The sequence below is a fragment of the Pteropus alecto genome, unplaced genomic scaffold (assembly GCF_000325575.1).
Source record: "Pteropus alecto unplaced genomic scaffold, ASM32557v1 scaffold270, whole genome shotgun sequence".
Lineage (NCBI taxonomy): Eukaryota > Metazoa > Chordata > Mammalia > Chiroptera > Pteropodidae > Pteropus > Pteropus alecto.
Genome location: NW_006430735.1, coordinates 6,738,375 through 6,758,098, shown reverse-complemented (window position 1 = coordinate 6,758,098; position 19,724 = coordinate 6,738,375). Strand labels below are relative to the sequence as shown.

The 19,724-nt window shown below is 34.7% G+C and overlaps 1 protein-coding gene and 1 non-coding gene across 2 annotated transcripts in view; both read right to left on the bottom strand.

The window, feature by feature from the left end:
- The window catches only part of GRAMD1C (GRAM domain containing 1C), a 75,322-nt gene that overhangs the window by 5,180 nt on the left and 50,418 nt on the right, over nucleotides 1–19,724 (bottom strand). The window contains exons 9-17 of the mRNA XM_025051447.1: nucleotides 19,570–19,717; nucleotides 13,096–13,233; nucleotides 8,343–8,461; nucleotides 6,806–6,948; nucleotides 5,934–6,037; nucleotides 4,418–4,594; nucleotides 3,516–3,573; nucleotides 1,735–1,845; nucleotides 1,419–1,524 (exon numbers count right to left, since the gene is read on the bottom strand). Coding sequence (XP_024907215.1) covers nucleotides 1,419–1,524; nucleotides 1,735–1,845; nucleotides 3,516–3,573; nucleotides 4,418–4,594; nucleotides 5,934–6,037; nucleotides 6,806–6,948; nucleotides 8,343–8,461; nucleotides 13,096–13,233; nucleotides 19,570–19,717 — 1,104 coding nt within the window. The remainder of the gene's footprint in view (nucleotides 1–1,418; nucleotides 1,525–1,734; nucleotides 1,846–3,515; nucleotides 3,574–4,417; nucleotides 4,595–5,933; nucleotides 6,038–6,805; nucleotides 6,949–8,342; nucleotides 8,462–13,095; nucleotides 13,234–19,569; nucleotides 19,718–19,724) is intronic.
- Nucleotides 9,036–9,145, bottom strand: LOC112485244. Its single transcript, XR_003048383.1, has one exon. It is a non-coding gene; the product is annotated as a small nucleolar RNA SNORA3/SNORA45 family (small nucleolar RNA).

Genomic DNA, 19,724 nt, shown 5'->3' with positions numbered 1-19,724 from the left:
AAATGGAGAAGAGGGTGCTGGGATTACTACTTTTCTCAACAATCCATGTAGAACAATTAACTATGTGAACAAGTGATTTTGGAGAAAATAAATTTAAAAAATAAATGGGTTATGAAGGATAAAGTAGCGACAACAAGAGTAAGCAACTCTGAGCGAGCTTGACTGTGGAAGGGAATAGAGAGATGATGAGTAGATAAAAATGTGGGTGGTGTAGGTTTTTTAATGTAGCAGATAATAAAGCAGAGTCATGTGCTGATGGTAAAGCTGAAGCTGAATGAGAAAGACAGAATGGAGAAGTTAGAGGGAGATGCATGGGGTCTCCTGCTAACACGTGTGGGAACTGGCCTCCCATAGGCAGAGGAATGTATCTAATAGGAGTGTAAAAGACGGGGATGCAATAATAGGAAGGTCTGTAGATTTGCTTATAGAAGGAGAGGGTAAGTCTCTTTTTTTCCTTGAGGCATAGTCATCAGTTGAGAGTGAGAGGAAACGGGAGGATAAGGAGAAAAGTGAGAATATGATCTACTCTTTACTGGGGGTGGAAGCAGAAAGTTACTAAGAACTGTAGATGCTGAGCATCTGAAGTGTGCCTAGTTGAAGCTGTAATCTTCACTGCCCCACATGTTATCCTAAGAAATGCGCAAAAATTGAATCTTCTAAAAAGAAAAAATTTAGGATGAAAGGAAAAAAAATATTAACAGTGAATATGTCTGAATGTTAGAACTATGGGTTTTCTTTTATTTTCTTTTTCAATTTTACATTAAAACATTAAAAGTAAGTATGTATTATATTATAATGGAAATAGTAATCTTTATTTTTCAAAGGGAACCTTAAGTTTTGGTTCATGGAACTAAGCAGCACATACTGATGATACTATGTTCAAGAGACACTGTTTATAGCAAAACACTGAAATAACCTAAATGTTCATTCTTTAGTAAAGAACTGGTAACATAATTAGGGCATGTTTATGCTGTGGAATTCTACGCAGCTGTTAAAAGAAGAGGCACTTAATCTGATATGAAAGTATCTGCAAGACGTGATTAATAAAAGCAAAATAATGAACTGTGTACAGAATATCTCCCATTTCTATAAAAAGTTAATGTTAGGCATAAAATTTTATATAGAATGATCAATAAAAAGAATAAGGTAGATATCTATATGCTGATAATGAGAATATCTTCAAAACATATTACTAATTGAAAAAAGAGGATATGCAATGGTGTGTGTAGTATGCTCCCGTTTTGTAATAAAAATAAGTACAAGTGACATACATATAATATGTATAATACAGAAACTGGCAAGGGCAGTTGCCTCTAGGAGGTAAATAACAGTATAGGAAATATTCTCTTAACAACCAGAGGAGCACTTGATTCCGACCGGAAGGAGAGTCCTAAGTACTGCGGTACAGAGTTGCCTACCTCTTCAAGCATCACGATGGAGTCTCGGAGCACTCCTTTTAAACGATGGGCCTGATCTTTCTTCTTTTGACGATTTTCTGCTCTTGACACCATATCAGAGGCTAAACTGGAAGAAAAATACCATCTTAAAAATCAGGGAATAGCTGCTAACCTTTCATTTCTAGAAATCACCAGTGCTCCATAAATTTGCAAACAAAATAAAAATAGTATGATTATAGAATAGTTAGGAGATCAAAATCTTTAAAACTAGGATTAAGTTTTCTGCAACTAAGGAATTATTGAACAATAACAGGTCGGAGGGGAAGAAAAGACTTACTTTAAAGATTTCTCTTCTTGGAGGTGGAGATGGTAAAACAACTGAGCAGCATATTCTATCTTCGACAGCTTCAGAAACAGTGTCACATTCAACAAAACTAGCAAAAGCAAACTAGGCAGAGCAAATCATAGCTGGTTAATCCACTCTTATCCAGACCTAGAGCACTATTGCAGAATACACATGCAAAACCTTCAAAAACTAGTCTATATTATCTAGACTAGTTTCTAATTATTGTTACTTAAATCAATTATCCCTATTGTATGAAAGAAAATACAATAAAGTCCTCAAATAAAGTTAGAAGGTAACTAAAGTGAAAATAAAGTCCTCAAATAAAGCAGGTTAGGACTGTCCCTGGCATTTCTCCTCTTTGCCTGGAATCCCAGCCAACGTTATGTGTGCCACTCAGCCCAGAAATCTACCAGGTACACTTTCAAGACCTGTTTTTGGGCACTTCTGGCTTAAGCAATCATAAACCCATAATGCTGCACCACAAACAGGAAATGAAGATCAATACGGACTTGATATTAGGCAGATCGTGATGTACCTGTTATTCCCAGTGGACACCAAAAGAAATTTTTAAAAATTACCATTCAGCATAAATTTCTTCTAGTTCACCTTAGATGAAGTATCAAATCTAAATATACATTAATGGTGTCATATACAAAATGTTACATGCTAAATGAACTTACTGTCGGTTCTCACAGCAGTGGGTATATTTCTTATTACACATATATGGCAAATAGATAGGTGGCACCATATCACATTTTCTGTTAAAATACTGACTTGCCCTTAAAAATATATAGTATTCACCTTTACCCATCCCAAAGATTTTTTTTTAAATGAAAACTAAGCTAGTAGCAAGAAAATAAAATCTATGAAATTATATGGCAAAGAAACAGTATGTAGATGAACATTTTACCATTTGATATAAATTTCCTATAAATACAAAAGAACACTGATATTTACTATTCAAAACTGTCATAGTGAACTGACTTAAGCAGAATATAAAAAGCTTTTTATGAAACTCAAAGACACAACAAACATTTTCTATGTTCTGAAATCTATAATTAGAAAAACAGCAGATATAAGAACTTCATTCCAAAAAAATAATCACCCAGAGTGTATCACCCAGTCAGAACCAATTCAACAGAACCTAATGGACTATCTCAAGACTCACATACAGTAGATAATAGTAGCCTAAACATGACTGGCTGAGCGGATTCCTATAGGATATTCTGAGATTCAAACTAATTGCCCCAGTATTTCTCTCCACATGATCACTTGCATCAGAATAACCTGTGCAGTCAGTGTGTTTTAAAATACTAATTTCTGATTCCTACTCAAGACCTAACGACTCAATCTCTGGAATTGGGATCAAGAAATATGCATTTTTAGCAAGCGATTTCCTATGCACAGTAAAGGGAAAGACCACAGGTCTAATCAAATAGAGTAGCATTTTTGGGATTTCATCAGCCTGCATGTATAAATATTCCCTTTAAATTTATGGAACTTCCCATTAAAAACCTAGATAATAGAAATAAATCAGATTAATTTAGAAAATAAGAACATTTAATGAATGTGTACTTGGTATTTCCTCAAATTTAATAATTCTTCTGAAAATCATACATCAAAAACTATCAACTGAAGCATATAAAATCATTGTTTTTGTAGGCCAAATGGTGGAAATTTCCGCACGATAATATACAAATCCATTCAAATCATTTTGGAAACTGTTAAAAGTGAAAACACAAGCCAAATAAGCATTCAAAACAAATACTTACAAAATACTCATTACCACAATGAGGGCGGTGTTGTAGCTTTCCATTTCCTTTTTCTTTCCTATGTATCACACACACACAAAAAGGCTGCATTAGAATTAGGATTGTGATTACAGCCAGTAAAATTTTAATTTCATTTGAAAAAAAACTGGAGAAGAAATTTTAAAAATTATTTGTAAAGACAAAATGATTTAGGGTTAATTTCCGGTACCCTTTTTTGGTGCCTGATATCCTGAGTAATAGGAAACAAATATACAAAAAGAAAAACTACATCAGTCTTTCAAATTTGGCCTCTATTACAAATTAATTTACTCCAAAATTAAGTAAGCAATTCAATACATCATGCGCGATCTCTAGCTAAGTTCCATCTCTGCAAATCTTGTATTTGAGCTAGGTTTATGTAGAAAGATGAGAAGATACCACACAGCTTTATAGTTCTGAGATGGAGGTAATAACAATTAGTAGAGGCAAGATGTCTTCAAAATTGAGAGTTTTGCTGGGCTGGCCCTGACAGTACATAAGGATTAAAAACATATAATCATTGTAGTACATTCAAGGATAAAAATCAAATGTCTGTCAATGCTGGGCAGGAAATTAATGAGCGAAGTATCCAACAGCCAGGGAAAATGGTGGGGACTAGTGCTCTGGGGAGTGCACACTTGGTCTAATGGGGCAGCTACCATTAAATGCCAACTGAATGTTGCTATGAAGGGATTTGGGTCCAGGGATATCAGATCTGAGTTTTTATACAAAAATGTCCAATTTTAAAAATACCATGTGCATCCAATAAAATACTTCTATTGGCCAGATACCTGCCCTTTTGCAACTGCACAAGAGGCATACCATATTCTGCTTCATATAAGTAAACTAAACTCTTTCATCTCTGTTTACCCAGTAACAGCTACCTGTAATATCCCCTTTGACGTCCAAGCCCCCGTCTCCAGAAGAATGCTGAGAAGAAAGTTTAGGAACTGTTTCTGCATTTCGGTTGAATGTTCGCCTTCTCCTTCGTAGGCCACTAAGTTTTCCAGGGTCTTCAATGGACTGGCTTAACACAGATTCTTCCACTAACAAATCTGATTCTAAGAAGGAAAAAAAAAATCTTTAGATAGTAGAGAAACCGTCTCAACTATAAGATAAAGGGGGTTTAGTGGTGGTTTTGTTTTTAGTTTGTTTTTTTAAGCCTTGGTAACTTTAACAACTACTTAGGTTTCTTATGGCCTAGATTCAAACCTTACTCTTAATGAAAAGTTTTGGAGAGTACAGTGATCCCATAATGAGGCTTCGTTATTCTAGGAAGAATATACTGTATTAATAAATGATGGGATCATCAGAGCAAATTTGCCATGTGCTATATTAAATATTAATATAATGATTTCAGTTATAGAAACAGGCTACCCACTTATACTGAATCATTAGAAAGGTTTCCAAGACAGATTGTAGTACTCTACTGTCAATTTCAAAGGAAGGAATAGCATATAATAGTTCTAATTTACAATGAGGGTTTGCATAAAAGGAAGCGTAATAAAGAAAATCTGCAAACACCCTAAAAACCTTATTTTTGTCATTTGGTTCAAACTTTTCCTTCACCGGATCTTTTTATTAGAAGCTCATTAGCCAGTGGCCAAACTAGTTGTTAAGTTTCACTTTCTTTGCTCCTGATTAGGAGTTTAATGATGAAATAACTAAAGAGAGAAAATCAAGTAAATAAAATAATCAACAAACTAGATGACAGAGAAATTACCCTGAGTTAACTGGCCACCAGCTTTTCTTTAAAATTAATTATGCTCATGTATGTATATATATATTTTTTTTTCTCATGTATATTTTAAGGAATATCCAAACAGAACAACTATATTACTTCCCCCAGTCTAGTGCCCACCTCCCCAATCCATACACATACATGGCACCATTGCTAAGTGGTCTGTAGAAACCCAGGAAGCTGCACTGATAAGGAAGGTGTAGGCCCAAGGACTCTCCAGACATCAGTGAACACAAGTCCGTATTTATGATCAAGTTATGTGGTCCCTCGCTGCAGTCGACTTTTTTGACTCTCTGCAGAGGCAGAGAGTGTAACATCTCCTAACTACGTGATCTCAGATACATCTTTTAACCTCTTTCTCTGTATTTCAATATTTCTTCTTTAGTAAAATGGAAAAAAACAATAGCACCTACCTCACAGAGTTGTAATGAGTTTTGATATTTATAAATGCACAAAACAACACATATAGTAAGTGTTATACAAGTGTTTGTCAGACCAATGAAAATTAAGTTTGAAATTCCAAGCGGGTAGCTGGAACCACTTCAGTAGGAGCCATCCAACGTCTACCAGTTTCCGCTATGAATCCAAATATAGAATCGGTCCACTTTGTTAATAAATGCTATCTTTACAGAAGTATATAAATCAAGAAATTTACAAACCAAGCTGTTTAAAATAGCCTTCCAATGAACTCCAGGAATTCTTCTCAATTAAAGATTTGACAATGGCCCATGGCTGTTTTCTGTATTTCAAATCTGTGGAAACTCTAATAAGATAAGGAGAATATTTAAAGAACAAAATCAAGTTATATTAACCTTGCAATTTAATGTAAGATTGTATTCAGTGGAGAGCCAAAAGGATTTAAGGTCATTAAGATTATAAAATTTGTTCACTGACAATGACTCTTTCAAAAATTACTATGTGCCACCAATAATTTCATCAAATTTTTCTTCTACATACGTGGCATTTTATTTCTTTCCTTTCTATTGTCCTGAATTTTCTTTACTTAAATAGCAGGAAAGGCTCAAAATAAATTCTAAATTTTCTAAATGCCTTGGGTAAAAAATTTCCAGGGTCATAAATTAGTTGAAAATAACTATATTAGCTAAGACCAAGCCAAGCATATGATGGCCCATTACTACCTTTCATGCACCAATATGTCTTAATTCTCATTGCAACAGTCATTTATTGCTCACCACATGCTCCTCAAGAACTCCCAGCTCCCTTGCCATTAAACAGGGTCACAAGACTAGTTCTGGCCACTGGACTGTGAGCCCAATTCTACAGCTTTCTCTTCCTATAGCAACAGAAACGACACATGTTCTGTATTGTGCAGCTTCAGGATGTAAAATCCTTCATCAAACTGGGCCTTGAGTGAGGAGCCCCACCCCTTTCCTGACCGCTGGTGGACATGTAATTTGGGAAAAAAATAAAGTTTTGTTGTATAAAGCTACCACTGAGATTTTAGGATTACTACATTACCAGAGCATAATCTAGCCTATCCTGACTAAAACACTCATTTACAGTAGCTCACCTCAGCCGGCATTTCTGTTTTGAAGATGGGATGATATAGTATCTGTTCAGGGTATAGAAATAATCATGGTAAGGGACATCATGTGTCAGCACTTCTGAATCTACCAAATAAAATTGTGCTTCCCGACTTTCTTTATATAGTGTCTGTCAAAATAAGATAAAAAAAATTTTTGCATGCACATGTTTCATATATTAAATTCCTTGCCAATTTAAAACACATATACTAGAATTCCTTCTTACAAATAACAAAGGACATAAGAAACTGATATACAAAGCCTGCAGAGCTCCTCTGTTTTGGCTGAGCTATCTATGAATTGAGAAGGGTCTTGCAGAAATAGTATTTGCTGCATTTCTGTCATTTGACTGTATAATTATTTTTTTCTTCTTTTTAGGCATGAGGATAAGAAAGGAACCATATAATCTCTTGTGTGTATTATCAGTGTATAAAGAATTTTAAATTTGCCTGTTAAGGGAACAATTCAAAATCAATTAAACAAAGTAAGGACCTCACCCCCAAAAATTCATCAAAGTTAAACCAAACCACCCTTCACCAAAAAGTGAAGGAAGGGGGCTCCAAACAAGGTATTGCTTTCCCTAAACAGGACTTGAAGAAGTTGCTGACCAAATCTTTCTCACTATAATCTTACCTTTTCTACCTATCCTTTACAGTTATCAAAGACTCTCCAATATCAAAATACCGAACTTTCCTATAATGTCTAAGAATCATTTTTAAAAAGTTTAAGTCCTTTTTAACACTGATGGACAGAAACTATAATAACATAATTAATTCAGATATTAACAGATCTTTTCAAACTGTTTGCAGAACAGATACACTACACTTCAACACAAATTGGCCACACACAAACTCCATTATAAGACAGTGCCATGCTGGTGACATAGTAGAGCATTAAATATAATCTCTTCCCCATAAGTCGCAGCAGCCATCTAGTTATTTGCCATGATCCTGTAAATCAGATTCCAGTACTATTCTTTTTTAAACTATTTATTATAGAAAAGTTCAAAGTACAAATGAAATAAAGTACAATGAACCCCATAAGCTCATCAGCCAGTTTCAATAACATCTACTCCTGCCCAACCCTGTTTCATCTGTACTGTATTCCCACATCCCCTCTCTCCCCTTCATTCTCGGACTGGCTAGATTTCTTTTAAAGGATATCCCAGACATAAATATAATTTCATCCATAAATACATCAGTAGATGCCTCTTTATAAATTCTTCACTGTATCTCCTTAAAAGGTAAATATTCCTTTCTTTAAAATATAGCTACATACCATCATACATAAAAAAATTAACAATTCCTTAAATCTCATAATACCTTTTTACGGTTAGTTTGAATTAAGGTTGGATTGATATGGTTCAAATACCTCTTAGGTCTCTTTTAACCTGTAACAGTTTCTCCTCCCTTTTTTCCTTGCCATTTATTTGTGGATATTGTTTTGTAAACTGATGACTATAACAGGCATCTTCTCTCTTTCTATATGAATGATTCTTTTGAAATATTGACAGAGTACACATACCTGTTTTTCAGTGGCAGCAGTGCATTTTCCAGTAAGTGGATTATTAAGGATTATAGTGTAGGTCATCGTTCTCAGTTGATCACCTCCAGGTTCCACGTTCCAAGGGGTAGATACTACATCTAATCACAGCAAACATAAAATGAGTTAGTTCTGGAATTCTGAAGGGTATGACTTGAAATGGAATCAAAAGAGGTAGTTTTTGAATTATCTAAATTTTTATTTTCAACCAGTCCAAAAGTAAAATTAAATGTTAGGCATATCCCCCATCTCTGATCTATTGACTTCGAAATTGTTATCTATTAATATACTTTTTTCTTTTTTTTTTTTTAGAAGACAATATTAAAAGTTGGTTCATCCATAGCCTTCTTTTTAAAATCTCGAGAAGAGAAATAATGGCATCAGCCTTATTATACAGAGACAGAACAACACTTCAACATTTTCATCATTGAGGACAAAACCTTGAAAGACAGTTGTCATTATGCAACAATATGACCATGACTCCAACTTGTGGAGAAATCACGTCAGAAGGGAATCATGTAGTGAGAAATCATGTAATGTTAATAGCTTATCTGCTGAATTTGTTTTTCCCTAGGGCAGAGAAAAGGGTTTATAATACAGCATGGCAGAGGCCAACTCCTTGATGAGTATGAGGAAAGATGCCTGCCAACCCACTCCACCTAGGAGCTGAGAAGGGAATGTTTCTGATCTGATTGCCTTCGCCAGTGAATCAAGACCAGCAGATTATCTCCAAGAACTCTAGCACACCAGGACAAGAGCTGCCAGGATGTGACTCTAGTCTCAGGTGCCAAAATTTTTAATAAAGGATGGGGAATGGAATATAAATAACTACATAACCTTTTCTATATTAAGAAAGCTGTAGGATAATCTCTCTATTTATGACAAGAACTTGGTCAAATTCTCTTTTATTTGCTTAGCAACAACACAATGTGTAAAAACACACTTTGAACAGAAATATGTCTTTAGGGGATAGCACTATACATCAAAGGTAAAAGCATCATGAACTCTATTCAAAGATCTAAATCACCTAATGCTGTTAGCACAAATGGACTTAGGCAATTAGTATGTCTGACTGTTATTCATTAACATCCTAAAATAAAGGAGCCTTATCTAACCCATTACCCATCATTAAAGGAATGAAGCCAGGCTTTATGACCTATCCAATTTTACTCAATTTCTTTCTGACAGCTAGGCTTAGAGATTTAATAAGAGATCCTGAAGCTGTCTGTCTGTTGGTATCTGGAAAAACATTACAAACAAGTTTAAAAACAAAAATCACAAACCATGGACTCTATCATCCAGATTTTGCTGTAAAAAATACTTAGGTGTACGTGAAGGAAGAGAAAAAAATTCTAAAATACTTTTAAAAGATTATTTTGGTCATATGTCAGCCTGTTTCAGAAAAATTATACAAATAATCCATTGTGAATCAGCAATAGAATTTAAAGATATCATTGAATTCTGCTGTTGAAACTGCACACTATTCAAAGTTACCATCAACCAGGATAATAGAAAAGTATCTGTCTTCCAGTTGTATTTTCACCAATGTTACCAACAAGCCTACTGAATATCATGTGCCAGAACATCATCTAAGTAACACCTTGGAATAGGCAAGTAACCAATACCTAAGTAAAGTTCAGCATGATGTAAAAATACTGGGGATAAAATTATAAGAAAAAATGGCAGCAGTATACAAAAAAAAAAAAAAACCCTAAGCCATTTTGATATACTGAGTTGAAGTAATAAAAAGTAGGAAACAGAATACTTTAAGAATCTTTTAGTGTAATAAAGTTTTAAAATTAGTGAATCTTCACAACCATTAAGATGGCTATTATCACACACACATACAACTGAAAATAACAAGTGTTGGTGTAAAAGTGGAGAAATTGGAACCTTTATGTATTCTGGTGGGGATGTTAAATGATACCGCCACTGTGGAAAACAGTATGGCATTTCCTCAAAAAATTAAACACAGAATTACTTTACGATTCAGCAATTCCACTTTTAGGTATATACCCAACTGAAAGCAGGGACTCAAACAGATGTTTGTACATCAGTGTTCAGAGCAGCAATATTCACAAAAACCAAAAAGTGGAAGCAACTCAGAACTCCATGCCTATATGAATGGATAAACAAAATGTGGTATATACATACAATGGATTATTTAGCTTTAAAAAGGAAGGAAAACCTTGGATAAACCTTGGAGACATTATGCTAAGTGAAATGACAGTCATGAAGGGACAAATATTGTATGATTCCACTTATCGGAGGTACTGAGGGGTAGTAAAATTCACAGAGACAAAGTAGAATGGTGGTCATCGGGAGGAGGGAAAAATGAGGAGTTATTATTTAATAGAGAGTTTCAGTTTGGGAAGATGAGAAAAGTTCTGGAGCAGGATAGTGGTGATGGTCACACAACAATGCGACTACCCTTAATACTACTGGAACTGTACACTTAAAAGTGCTTAAAATGGTAAATTTTACTATTTTATGAACAGTTTAGAATTTTAAAAAAAGATGTATCTAGGTGATAAATATGTGGGTTTTACTATAGTATTCATGCAACCTTTGAAGGTTTACATTTTTCAATGTTAAAAAAAGTTGAATAAAAAGACTGAAAACTGAGCTCTAAATTATAAAAGTAGTGTCATAACTATATAGTGTAGTGTCATAAACATAAAAGTAGTGTCATAAACAAGACTTAAAGGAATCCCTATTTAAAAGCTCCCTAATTAAAAAAAATAGATTGAGTAAGTAGCCATTTTAGTGCTGAAATTAGATTAAATCCACAAATAATGGACTATAGAAACATTTTTCATTAAATTCATAATATTTTTAAAAAGAAGCCTTTGAAACCCATTCTCAAGAAATACAACTTGGATTACCAGGTAACAAGTTTAGTAGATAGCACGATGTTGTATAATCATGAGCAAATTACCTCTTTTGGAGAAAAACTTCTAATTCTAGGTCTAAACAGCAATATGCCCATAATTGTTTAGATTTAGAATTAGCCAGAAGCCTTTGCTTCCTGAAGCCACTTATTAGATCAGATAGCAAATATATTCATCCATACTGAAGCCAGATATGACATCAGACACTAAATGCAGCTGCGATTCAAAAAACTTCATTTAGTACCACTGTGGAGTAACATGCTAGTGCCTCATGGGCCTTTTTCAGCAATATCAACAGGCATCGTTTTAGAATATTAAGAGAAATAATATATCCAACTCTTCTGAAATACCAAGTTCTACAGCCAGACATGAATAGCAAGAAAATATACAATAGATTGAGAACAGATATAAGTTAAAGAGAAGCTACTGAGTGAAGAGGAAAATTTATATCCTTCGGATATTCAACATTTTTAAAACTGGAAGAAGAAAAAATAAATAAATGATTTTTTAAAACTATGAAATTCTTAATATAGTCACAGGACTCAATAGCTATCAATTTGAAATCTCTTTGCTACCCTATTATGAAAAATAAGAAAAAAATCATATTTTATACCTAAAACTCATGTCAATGATTATATAACCTATGAATAAGTGATTATGGTTACATAAAAGTTTCAAATAAAGGAATAACATCTAATGGTTAATAAAATGACTAGATTATAAACTGTATTTAAATTGTAGAATAACTTTCTCTTTGACTAGGTCAAATGATTCACCTTATATGAATCTCTACTGCTACTATTTTCTAATTTTATATAGCAAGTTAAACCATGTGCTCCAAACATTTATAGAATATCTTGAATTATTTAGGATAAATTCGGTTTCAAACTAACCATAAGCTTATTTTAGATGTTTACCAAAATAGAACTTATAAAACATAATCGATGAAATTCTTTTTACAATGCATTCCCTCACTGGAATTTTTTTTGGTATTTTCATTGAAGTATGCCATAGACAATGCAATCTCAAATGTACAACTCTGTGAATTTTCACAAAGAAAACACACACGTGTACCACTACTCAGATCAAAGTAGAGAACTTTATCAGCATCCCAGAAGCTCTTTCCCAGCCTTTAACAACCCAACTCTCCACAATCATAACTACTATGCTGATTTTATAGCCATACATTAGTTTTGCCTGGTTCTCATTTATATAAAGAAATCTTTTCTGTCTGGCTTCTTTTGCTTAACGTCATATTTGTGAAATTTACTCAGATTGTTATAAGTAGTAGCAGTTTGTTTTGATTGCTATATAATATTCTTTTGCATGACCATACACAATTTGTTTATCCAGTCTATTACTGGTGGATATATTAATAGTGCTGCTATAAATAACAGCACATGCCATTCAGAGTACACATGTACCATTTCTGAAGGACATACACTTAGTAGAGAATTGCAGTATCAGAGAGAATGCATATGATCAGCTTTAGTAGCTTCTGCCAAAGCATACTGCAAAGTGATTGTACCAATTTACACTCTACTGGCATCAGTTGTTCCACAACGGAAATCTTTAAAATGGGGTCCAATCCAAGTGAACTGCTACATTAATAAATAAATGGAGTTTTAGTTTTCAAAGAGTCTGAACTTTATTGTAGGTAGGATCTGACTAACTGAACAAGTATACTGTTTACATGTAAATTTAACCAACTTAAAAACTAGTTTATACATCACCAAAATAAAATCAAATCCCCCGACAACATAAATCAATTTATGTAGGCTTAACACTCTAAAGATAATAAAATCTTCCCAAATTTATCATTAGATAAGAACACAGGAACCAACCTATTATATTTCTAGAATTGGCAAATCTCTGCATGAAGCGTGAACTGGTGAAGAGCAATTCAAACATTTTCTCAGCACTGATGTGAAAAACACGGTTGATATAAAGTCTTCCATGAAGATCTTTCTCAGGAATATTTTCTGGGGAAACAAACAAACAAAAAAAAAACAGAACCAAAAAAGAAGAAGTCAAGGAAAAGTCATTTCGAGGTTTTGTTTGCTTGTTTTCGGTTTTTAAATGTGATTAGTGATCAGCACATTTCAGGTCACAATTAAAACTCTAAATCGGTGTTATATACATATGTACAATGTTATAACTATACATAAGAATATATAGTTAATTAAACTATATATGATCAATATTTCAGTTGTCAACACCCAAAAGATAAAGAAGTATTTAACTTGAATGATATCAAACTCCCATAATATATTGTTCAAAAGGATATTTCAAAAGTGACAAGGGCAAGACAGAGATTCACAGAGTAGTATCTACCACAGCCATTAGCAGCTCATATTTCTGAATGCCCATACTTCTAGTAAATATTGTCAAGACTGGATCTAAATATCTGTTGCACTCACTAACATGCTACCCTGAATAATCTTTCAAACTTGACTTAAAGCTAACTGCCTCCGAGTTAAGTATCATTGTATTTACAACCTATTCTTACTACCACACATTAAAAGTAAGAAATCCTTCTGAAAAGTATGCTTCAAAGCTAAATAATGCCCAATGAAATATTACATTTTTCTGGGAAACTGTTAATGACATTGAAAACTATTGGTAACAAGTGAAAAAGCAGTATCTGCTCAGCTCCCCTCATATTCCCTGGAAACCTTATGTAAAAATAACCCTGGCTTGTACGGTGCTTACTATATGGCATGCATTGTGCTAAGCACCTTACAAGTATTCACTCATCTTATCCTCACAGCAATCCTGTGAGTTAAATGGTGTCATCACCATCATCTCCATTACACAGTGAGCAAACTGAGGCACTGAGAGAATTGCCAAAGCTCCATGGCTAGTGAGTGACTGAACTGGAATTTGAATTCACTCCAGCTCCAGAAGAGCACACAAACCTAATCTCTACTTTATATTGCCAAGACTTTACCTTAAAAGAATCGAAAAAAGAAAAAAAGAAAAAGACAGCTAGGATAGGAGCCTGGTAAAGTAAAGAAAGTAAAGTAATGCAATATGAAATTTTAATGATTTCAGGATTCGGATTATTTATTATTTCAAGGGTTATGCCCCATCAATACAGCATGCAAACTGTGACCAAAGCTACCCATATTTCAGAAATCAAGCTCTAAGAATTATCTGTGTAGAGCATCCATCAATATTACACCACAGGAAGCAGTCTGGGCAAGTAGAAGATATTCTAAAAATCAGAAAAACTCTTCTAGCTCTGCTTTCACTGCAATTATTGCTTTTTCTCCCACATTCAATGATTTGTGTCTCTGCTACAGAAGCAAAGAACTTAGGGATATCAGGTAGATATTGATTTACCTTCTTCCTGCAGCAATACTATATGTAGGCAAAAGCTATTCACTGCAATTTCAAATAATGCCGGCATCCTTTGGCATAGGAATAAATTACTGAAACTAGGCAATTTGCTAAGGTTTTGTGAGGCAACTTCCCAATTAAGCTTGAGAGATAGCTTTTTCTGACAGAGATGTAATATACATTCATTATAAAAATAATTCATATACTCACAAAGAAAGCAAACGAGTACAGTGATTCTATTGATCCTGCTCATTTCCTTCACAGAACTTATCCCGACTTGTAATTATATTTTTGTTGGCTTATTGACTTGTTTATTGCCTCTTTCCTGCACATGTGAATAGGGACCATGCTGATTTTAAACATTAATGGACATTATGTGCTTGGCACACAAAAAGTATTAAGTAACTATTTTTGATTGAATAAGTGACTGTTGAAAGCACTAAATTATCATAGGGTCTACTTTTATCTATAGAACTTAGAATTTACAACCATATTTTTAAATTTTTTATTTTGGAATAATTTTAGACGTACAATCAACTAAACTCGGTTTTATTCCTATTTTTTCCAGTAATGTCCTTTTCTGTACAAGGATCCAACCCAAAGTACCACATTGCATTTAGTTATTATATCTCATTAGTCCTCCAATCTATGACAGTCCCTCCTTCTTTCTTTTTTTCTTTTTTTTAATGACCTTAACATATTTGAACAGCACTGGTCAGATATTTTGTAGAATGTCCCTCAATTTGGGTTCATCTGAAGTTTTTTTCATGATTAGACTGGGCTGCAGGTTCTGGGGAAGAACACCACAAAGGTCAAGTGCCCTTCTGACTGTGCTCAGGGAGCACACATAGGAACATGACTATAACCCTGATCCTCAGTTGGTTAAGGTGGTGGTGGCTGGCAGGTCCCTCCACTGCAGAGTTACTGTTTTCACCTTTCCATATTCTATTTGTTAGAAGAGTCACTAAGTTCAGCCCACACTCAAGGGGAGGAGAATTGAGCTCCACTTCCTGGAAGGGAGAGTCTCTCCATATATTTAGAAATCTGTGAGAAAGATTTGTGTTTTCTCCTCCATTTATGTATTTATTCAATCCTTTATATCAGTATGGACTCATGAATATTCTCCTGGATATAATCCAATATTGTATTTATTTTGTTGTTCGAATCTTTTTAATTTGGCCACTAGGATCTCCTTCAGGTTGACTCGTGTGTCCTTTTGACATGCCTCCCTATTATATTAAGTACTTCTTTATTTTCTGGCACTACGAGATGCTCCAGGCTCATTTTGTATATTCCCCACCCCAGCCCTAGAAGCAGAGCCATTTCTCTAAGGCAGCAGTCCCCAACCTTTTTGGCACCAGGGACCAGTGCTCCTATGAGAATCTAATGCCTGATGATCTGAGGCAGTGATGCTAGCACTGGGGAACCACTGCAAATACAGATGAAGCTTTCTTCACTCACCCGCCACTCACTTCCTGCTATGCGGCCCGGTCCCTAACAGGCTACAGACTGGTTGCGGTCCGGGGGTGGGGAATCCCTGCTCTAAGGAGCCCTGGAACTATAATTTTTCAAAAGTAAATTTCTTGTTCACATTTAAGAAAGAAACAAATCACACTCATGTGGATTATTTCAATATAATATTGTCATATTTCATTTAAACTCCGTTATTAAATTGTTCTGTATTATAACTGATAAAAAATAGAGTTTGTGGTTTCACTAAAGGAAATTAACAATAATACCTTTTGTATGTAAATCCGTCTGAAGAAGTAAGGATATGAAATAAAGTATTTCCACCTGGGATTATTTATGTATCAAATTCACAGTACTTGAAAGCTCCTAGAATCAGCAGTAGCATTGCTGTAACATATTAAGCTAGCAGCTGGTATTTTACCTGGAAAGAGGAACACTGCTCAACCTAGTAGCAGGTCACTTTTTCCAATAAAGAATAAATACTATTTCAAACATATCAGTTTGAAAGTGGCCAGTGGAAATGGTGGGACAAGTGAGATAGATAAATATGAAAAGGACATAAACATGAATAAAACTGAAACCATATGTTGACAGCGTTTTGAGGGTGCATGAAAAATGTACTATGTAGGTATGCAAGAAAAGCACAGTTTGTTCTATCTTCCATTTTCTAAAAACTGGTGACCTGCTGTCTTCCTGACTCAGATTGAGGGCTTTCTTTACAACTGAAAAACCAAGTTCAATTTGAGAGTGTTGTTCAAAAACCTGACTCAGGTAACCGTGTCAGGGTTACCTGGGTTAGTCTCAGGGCTGTTCCCCTGACATGCTAGACTATTTCATCGCTTTTTCTCTAGCTTTACCCAAAGTTATATCAGGTCCCTCTATGAGGTATTTCACGATGCTCTACTCTGTTGATTCCTCTCAAGTTTACATGGGTCTAGAGGGAGTCTCCATACTAATATAGTCCAGTGCCAATTCAAAAACATCTATGCACCCCTATGTTCACTGCAGCACTATTTACAATAGCCAAGATATGGAGGCAACCTAAGTGCCCATCAACAGACAGTTGGATAAAGAACAGGTGGTACATATATACAATGGAATATTACTCGGCCATAAAAAATGAAATCTTACCATTTGCAACAACATGGATGGACCTAGAGAGCATTAGCTAAGTGAAATAAGTCAAACAGTGAACGACAAATACCAAATGATTTCACTTATATGACAATCTAAAGAACAAAATAAACAAAACAAAAACAGACTCATAGATACAGAGAACAAATTGATGATTGCCTGATGAAAGGAGAGTTGGGGACAGGGTGAAAACGATGAAGAGATTAAGAAGTATAAACTGACAGTTACAAAACAGTCACAGGGGTGTGAAGTACAGCATGGGGCATACAGTCAATAATATTGTAATAACTATGTACAGTGCCAGGTGAGGACTAGACTAATTGAGGTGATTTGTAAATTATATAAATGTCTAACCACTATGCTGTACACCTGAAAATAATATAAAATAATAGTGAATGTCAACTCTAATTGGAAAAAAAAAAAAAAACATAAAAAGAAGTCCAGTGCCTCCCTCCCAAAGATTATAGCTTATAGGTGGTAGAAATGAAAGCCTCTCATTTTCTCAACCTGCTCACAATAGTACATCAAAATACTGTCATTTTAAATAAAGTGATGCTTGGTTTAAAGTAAGCAATCTGCCATCTACCTAGCTCCCTCGAAATCCCCACATAAATTTCCAAATTTCCTGGGATGGTTTACTTCTTTTGACCTTTCCCATTGTCTCTACAGTTCATTGACTTCGAATGTCTTTATAACCTCATAACCTTCAGAAACTAAAAACAAAAAAATTATTATAATGCCCACTTAATACATAGATAAGACCTAGATTTTGGAACTTGCTTAGGGAATGCAATAGAAGTACTTGATTTATTATCAAATGATAATCTAATAAGGAAAAAAATGTCATCCCATACACCTTAAAGGAAACCTGAACAAACAGAAGGCTGACTGCTGCACAGAAGGTCTCACTGCTGTAAAGCCACACAGTCTTATTTAAATGGGCTCCAGCAAGGAGCAAAATGTGATCAGGGCTCACATTCAATAGAGCATTACTCCACTGTTATTCTTTCTTTCTTTATAGATATGGACGCAGAATATATGAGTTTTAATGTTATCCCTTACGTAACTTATCATCAATGTTAAATTTATGGGAACTCAACAAAGAAACTACTTTTGAAGCACTATTCCTATAAAACAGCAGTTGAGAAAGAGGGAAAAAGAATCCTTGTTTTGGTGTCACTTACTATCTGGCCACTGGGTGCCAGAGGAGGTCTTTCTAAAGTCAGAGGTTCAGCCAGGCAGGGGATACCTACTTCACACCTGCTGCCTGTTCCCATTACCAAAGCACGAATGGTAAGAACACTAAGAGTCTAGTCATTCATGGGGTTCATACCTTTTTAAAAAAACTTCCTCTAGACTATCTTTTCCAAAGAACTCGACAACTGTTTTCTTAACGCATTCTACGATTTTTAAGAACTAGTAGATTTTTATTTATGTTTTTAAGAGCATGGATCTAGTTTTCATTAAAGATACTTCAGTGTTCTCAAGTCGGAGTCTCACCTGATTTGGAATGGATTTTCATGGACGTAGGTCCTGGTTGGGTTTTGAATTTGGATTTGATTTGGATGTGACTTGGATTTAGTTTTGGTTTTCATAGATTTGGTTTTCAATATAGAAAAAGACTTGAGGGGTTCATAAACCAGGTCTAACATGAATAGGAGCTAGACTAACAAATGCAATCACGTCCTAGAGATCCAAACCACTGTAGTGTTCCCATTAACATTCTGAGCACTGCTGGTAAGAAAGCAGGTCAGAGCAAAAATCCACTGACATTGTTCTCGTTCCTGAAATTTGAAACCTGGATCTTTCCCAATGTCTCTCCGCTTCACTGACTTCAGTATCAATAATCTTACGGTTAAAAAAAGATTCCTTAAAATGCCCGCTTAATAAGAATGACAAGCCCCAGGTTATTGGTGCTAACTTAGAGAAAGTAGAGAGAAAATGATTTGCTATAGGTTCCTTTAAGCAACTGCTTTTAATTTTTACTATATTCTCCACTTGTGCCTCTCTGTATCGCTTTCTTCTTTTGGTGGTTAAAAGAAAGTCGTACAATTACAGTGTCTATAACACTAGGTAGATCTTTATTAAGATCTGCTTTTCCATTGCTATTACTCCATCTCCACTGACTTAAAGCTTAGGATTTAAAAAGCTAAATGTGATGGAGGTTTATAAATTCCAGACTCTGGAAAGTAGAGATGGGTTAGATTTAGTAGCCTCTTTCCTCTATTTTCTATTACCCCTGACTCTTTTTTGGTTCTTTATAGAGTGAGACTGTATCTAATGCAAATAAATTCTAAATCTGTACACACCTAATAAAAAGACAAACATTAAAAGACAACTGAAATTTTATTAAAATTTGTAAGAATTTTTACCTTCATCAACAGAATCTGAAGTGCTGCTTTTGTCCAGAGAAAGATATTCATTTTTATTCAAGTCCAGTGATTTCGATGGCACTCTACTTAACCTCTTTTCTGAGGTTAGTGAAGGACTCTTTTTGATCTGTTTCTCACTTTGGGGTTCCTCTTTC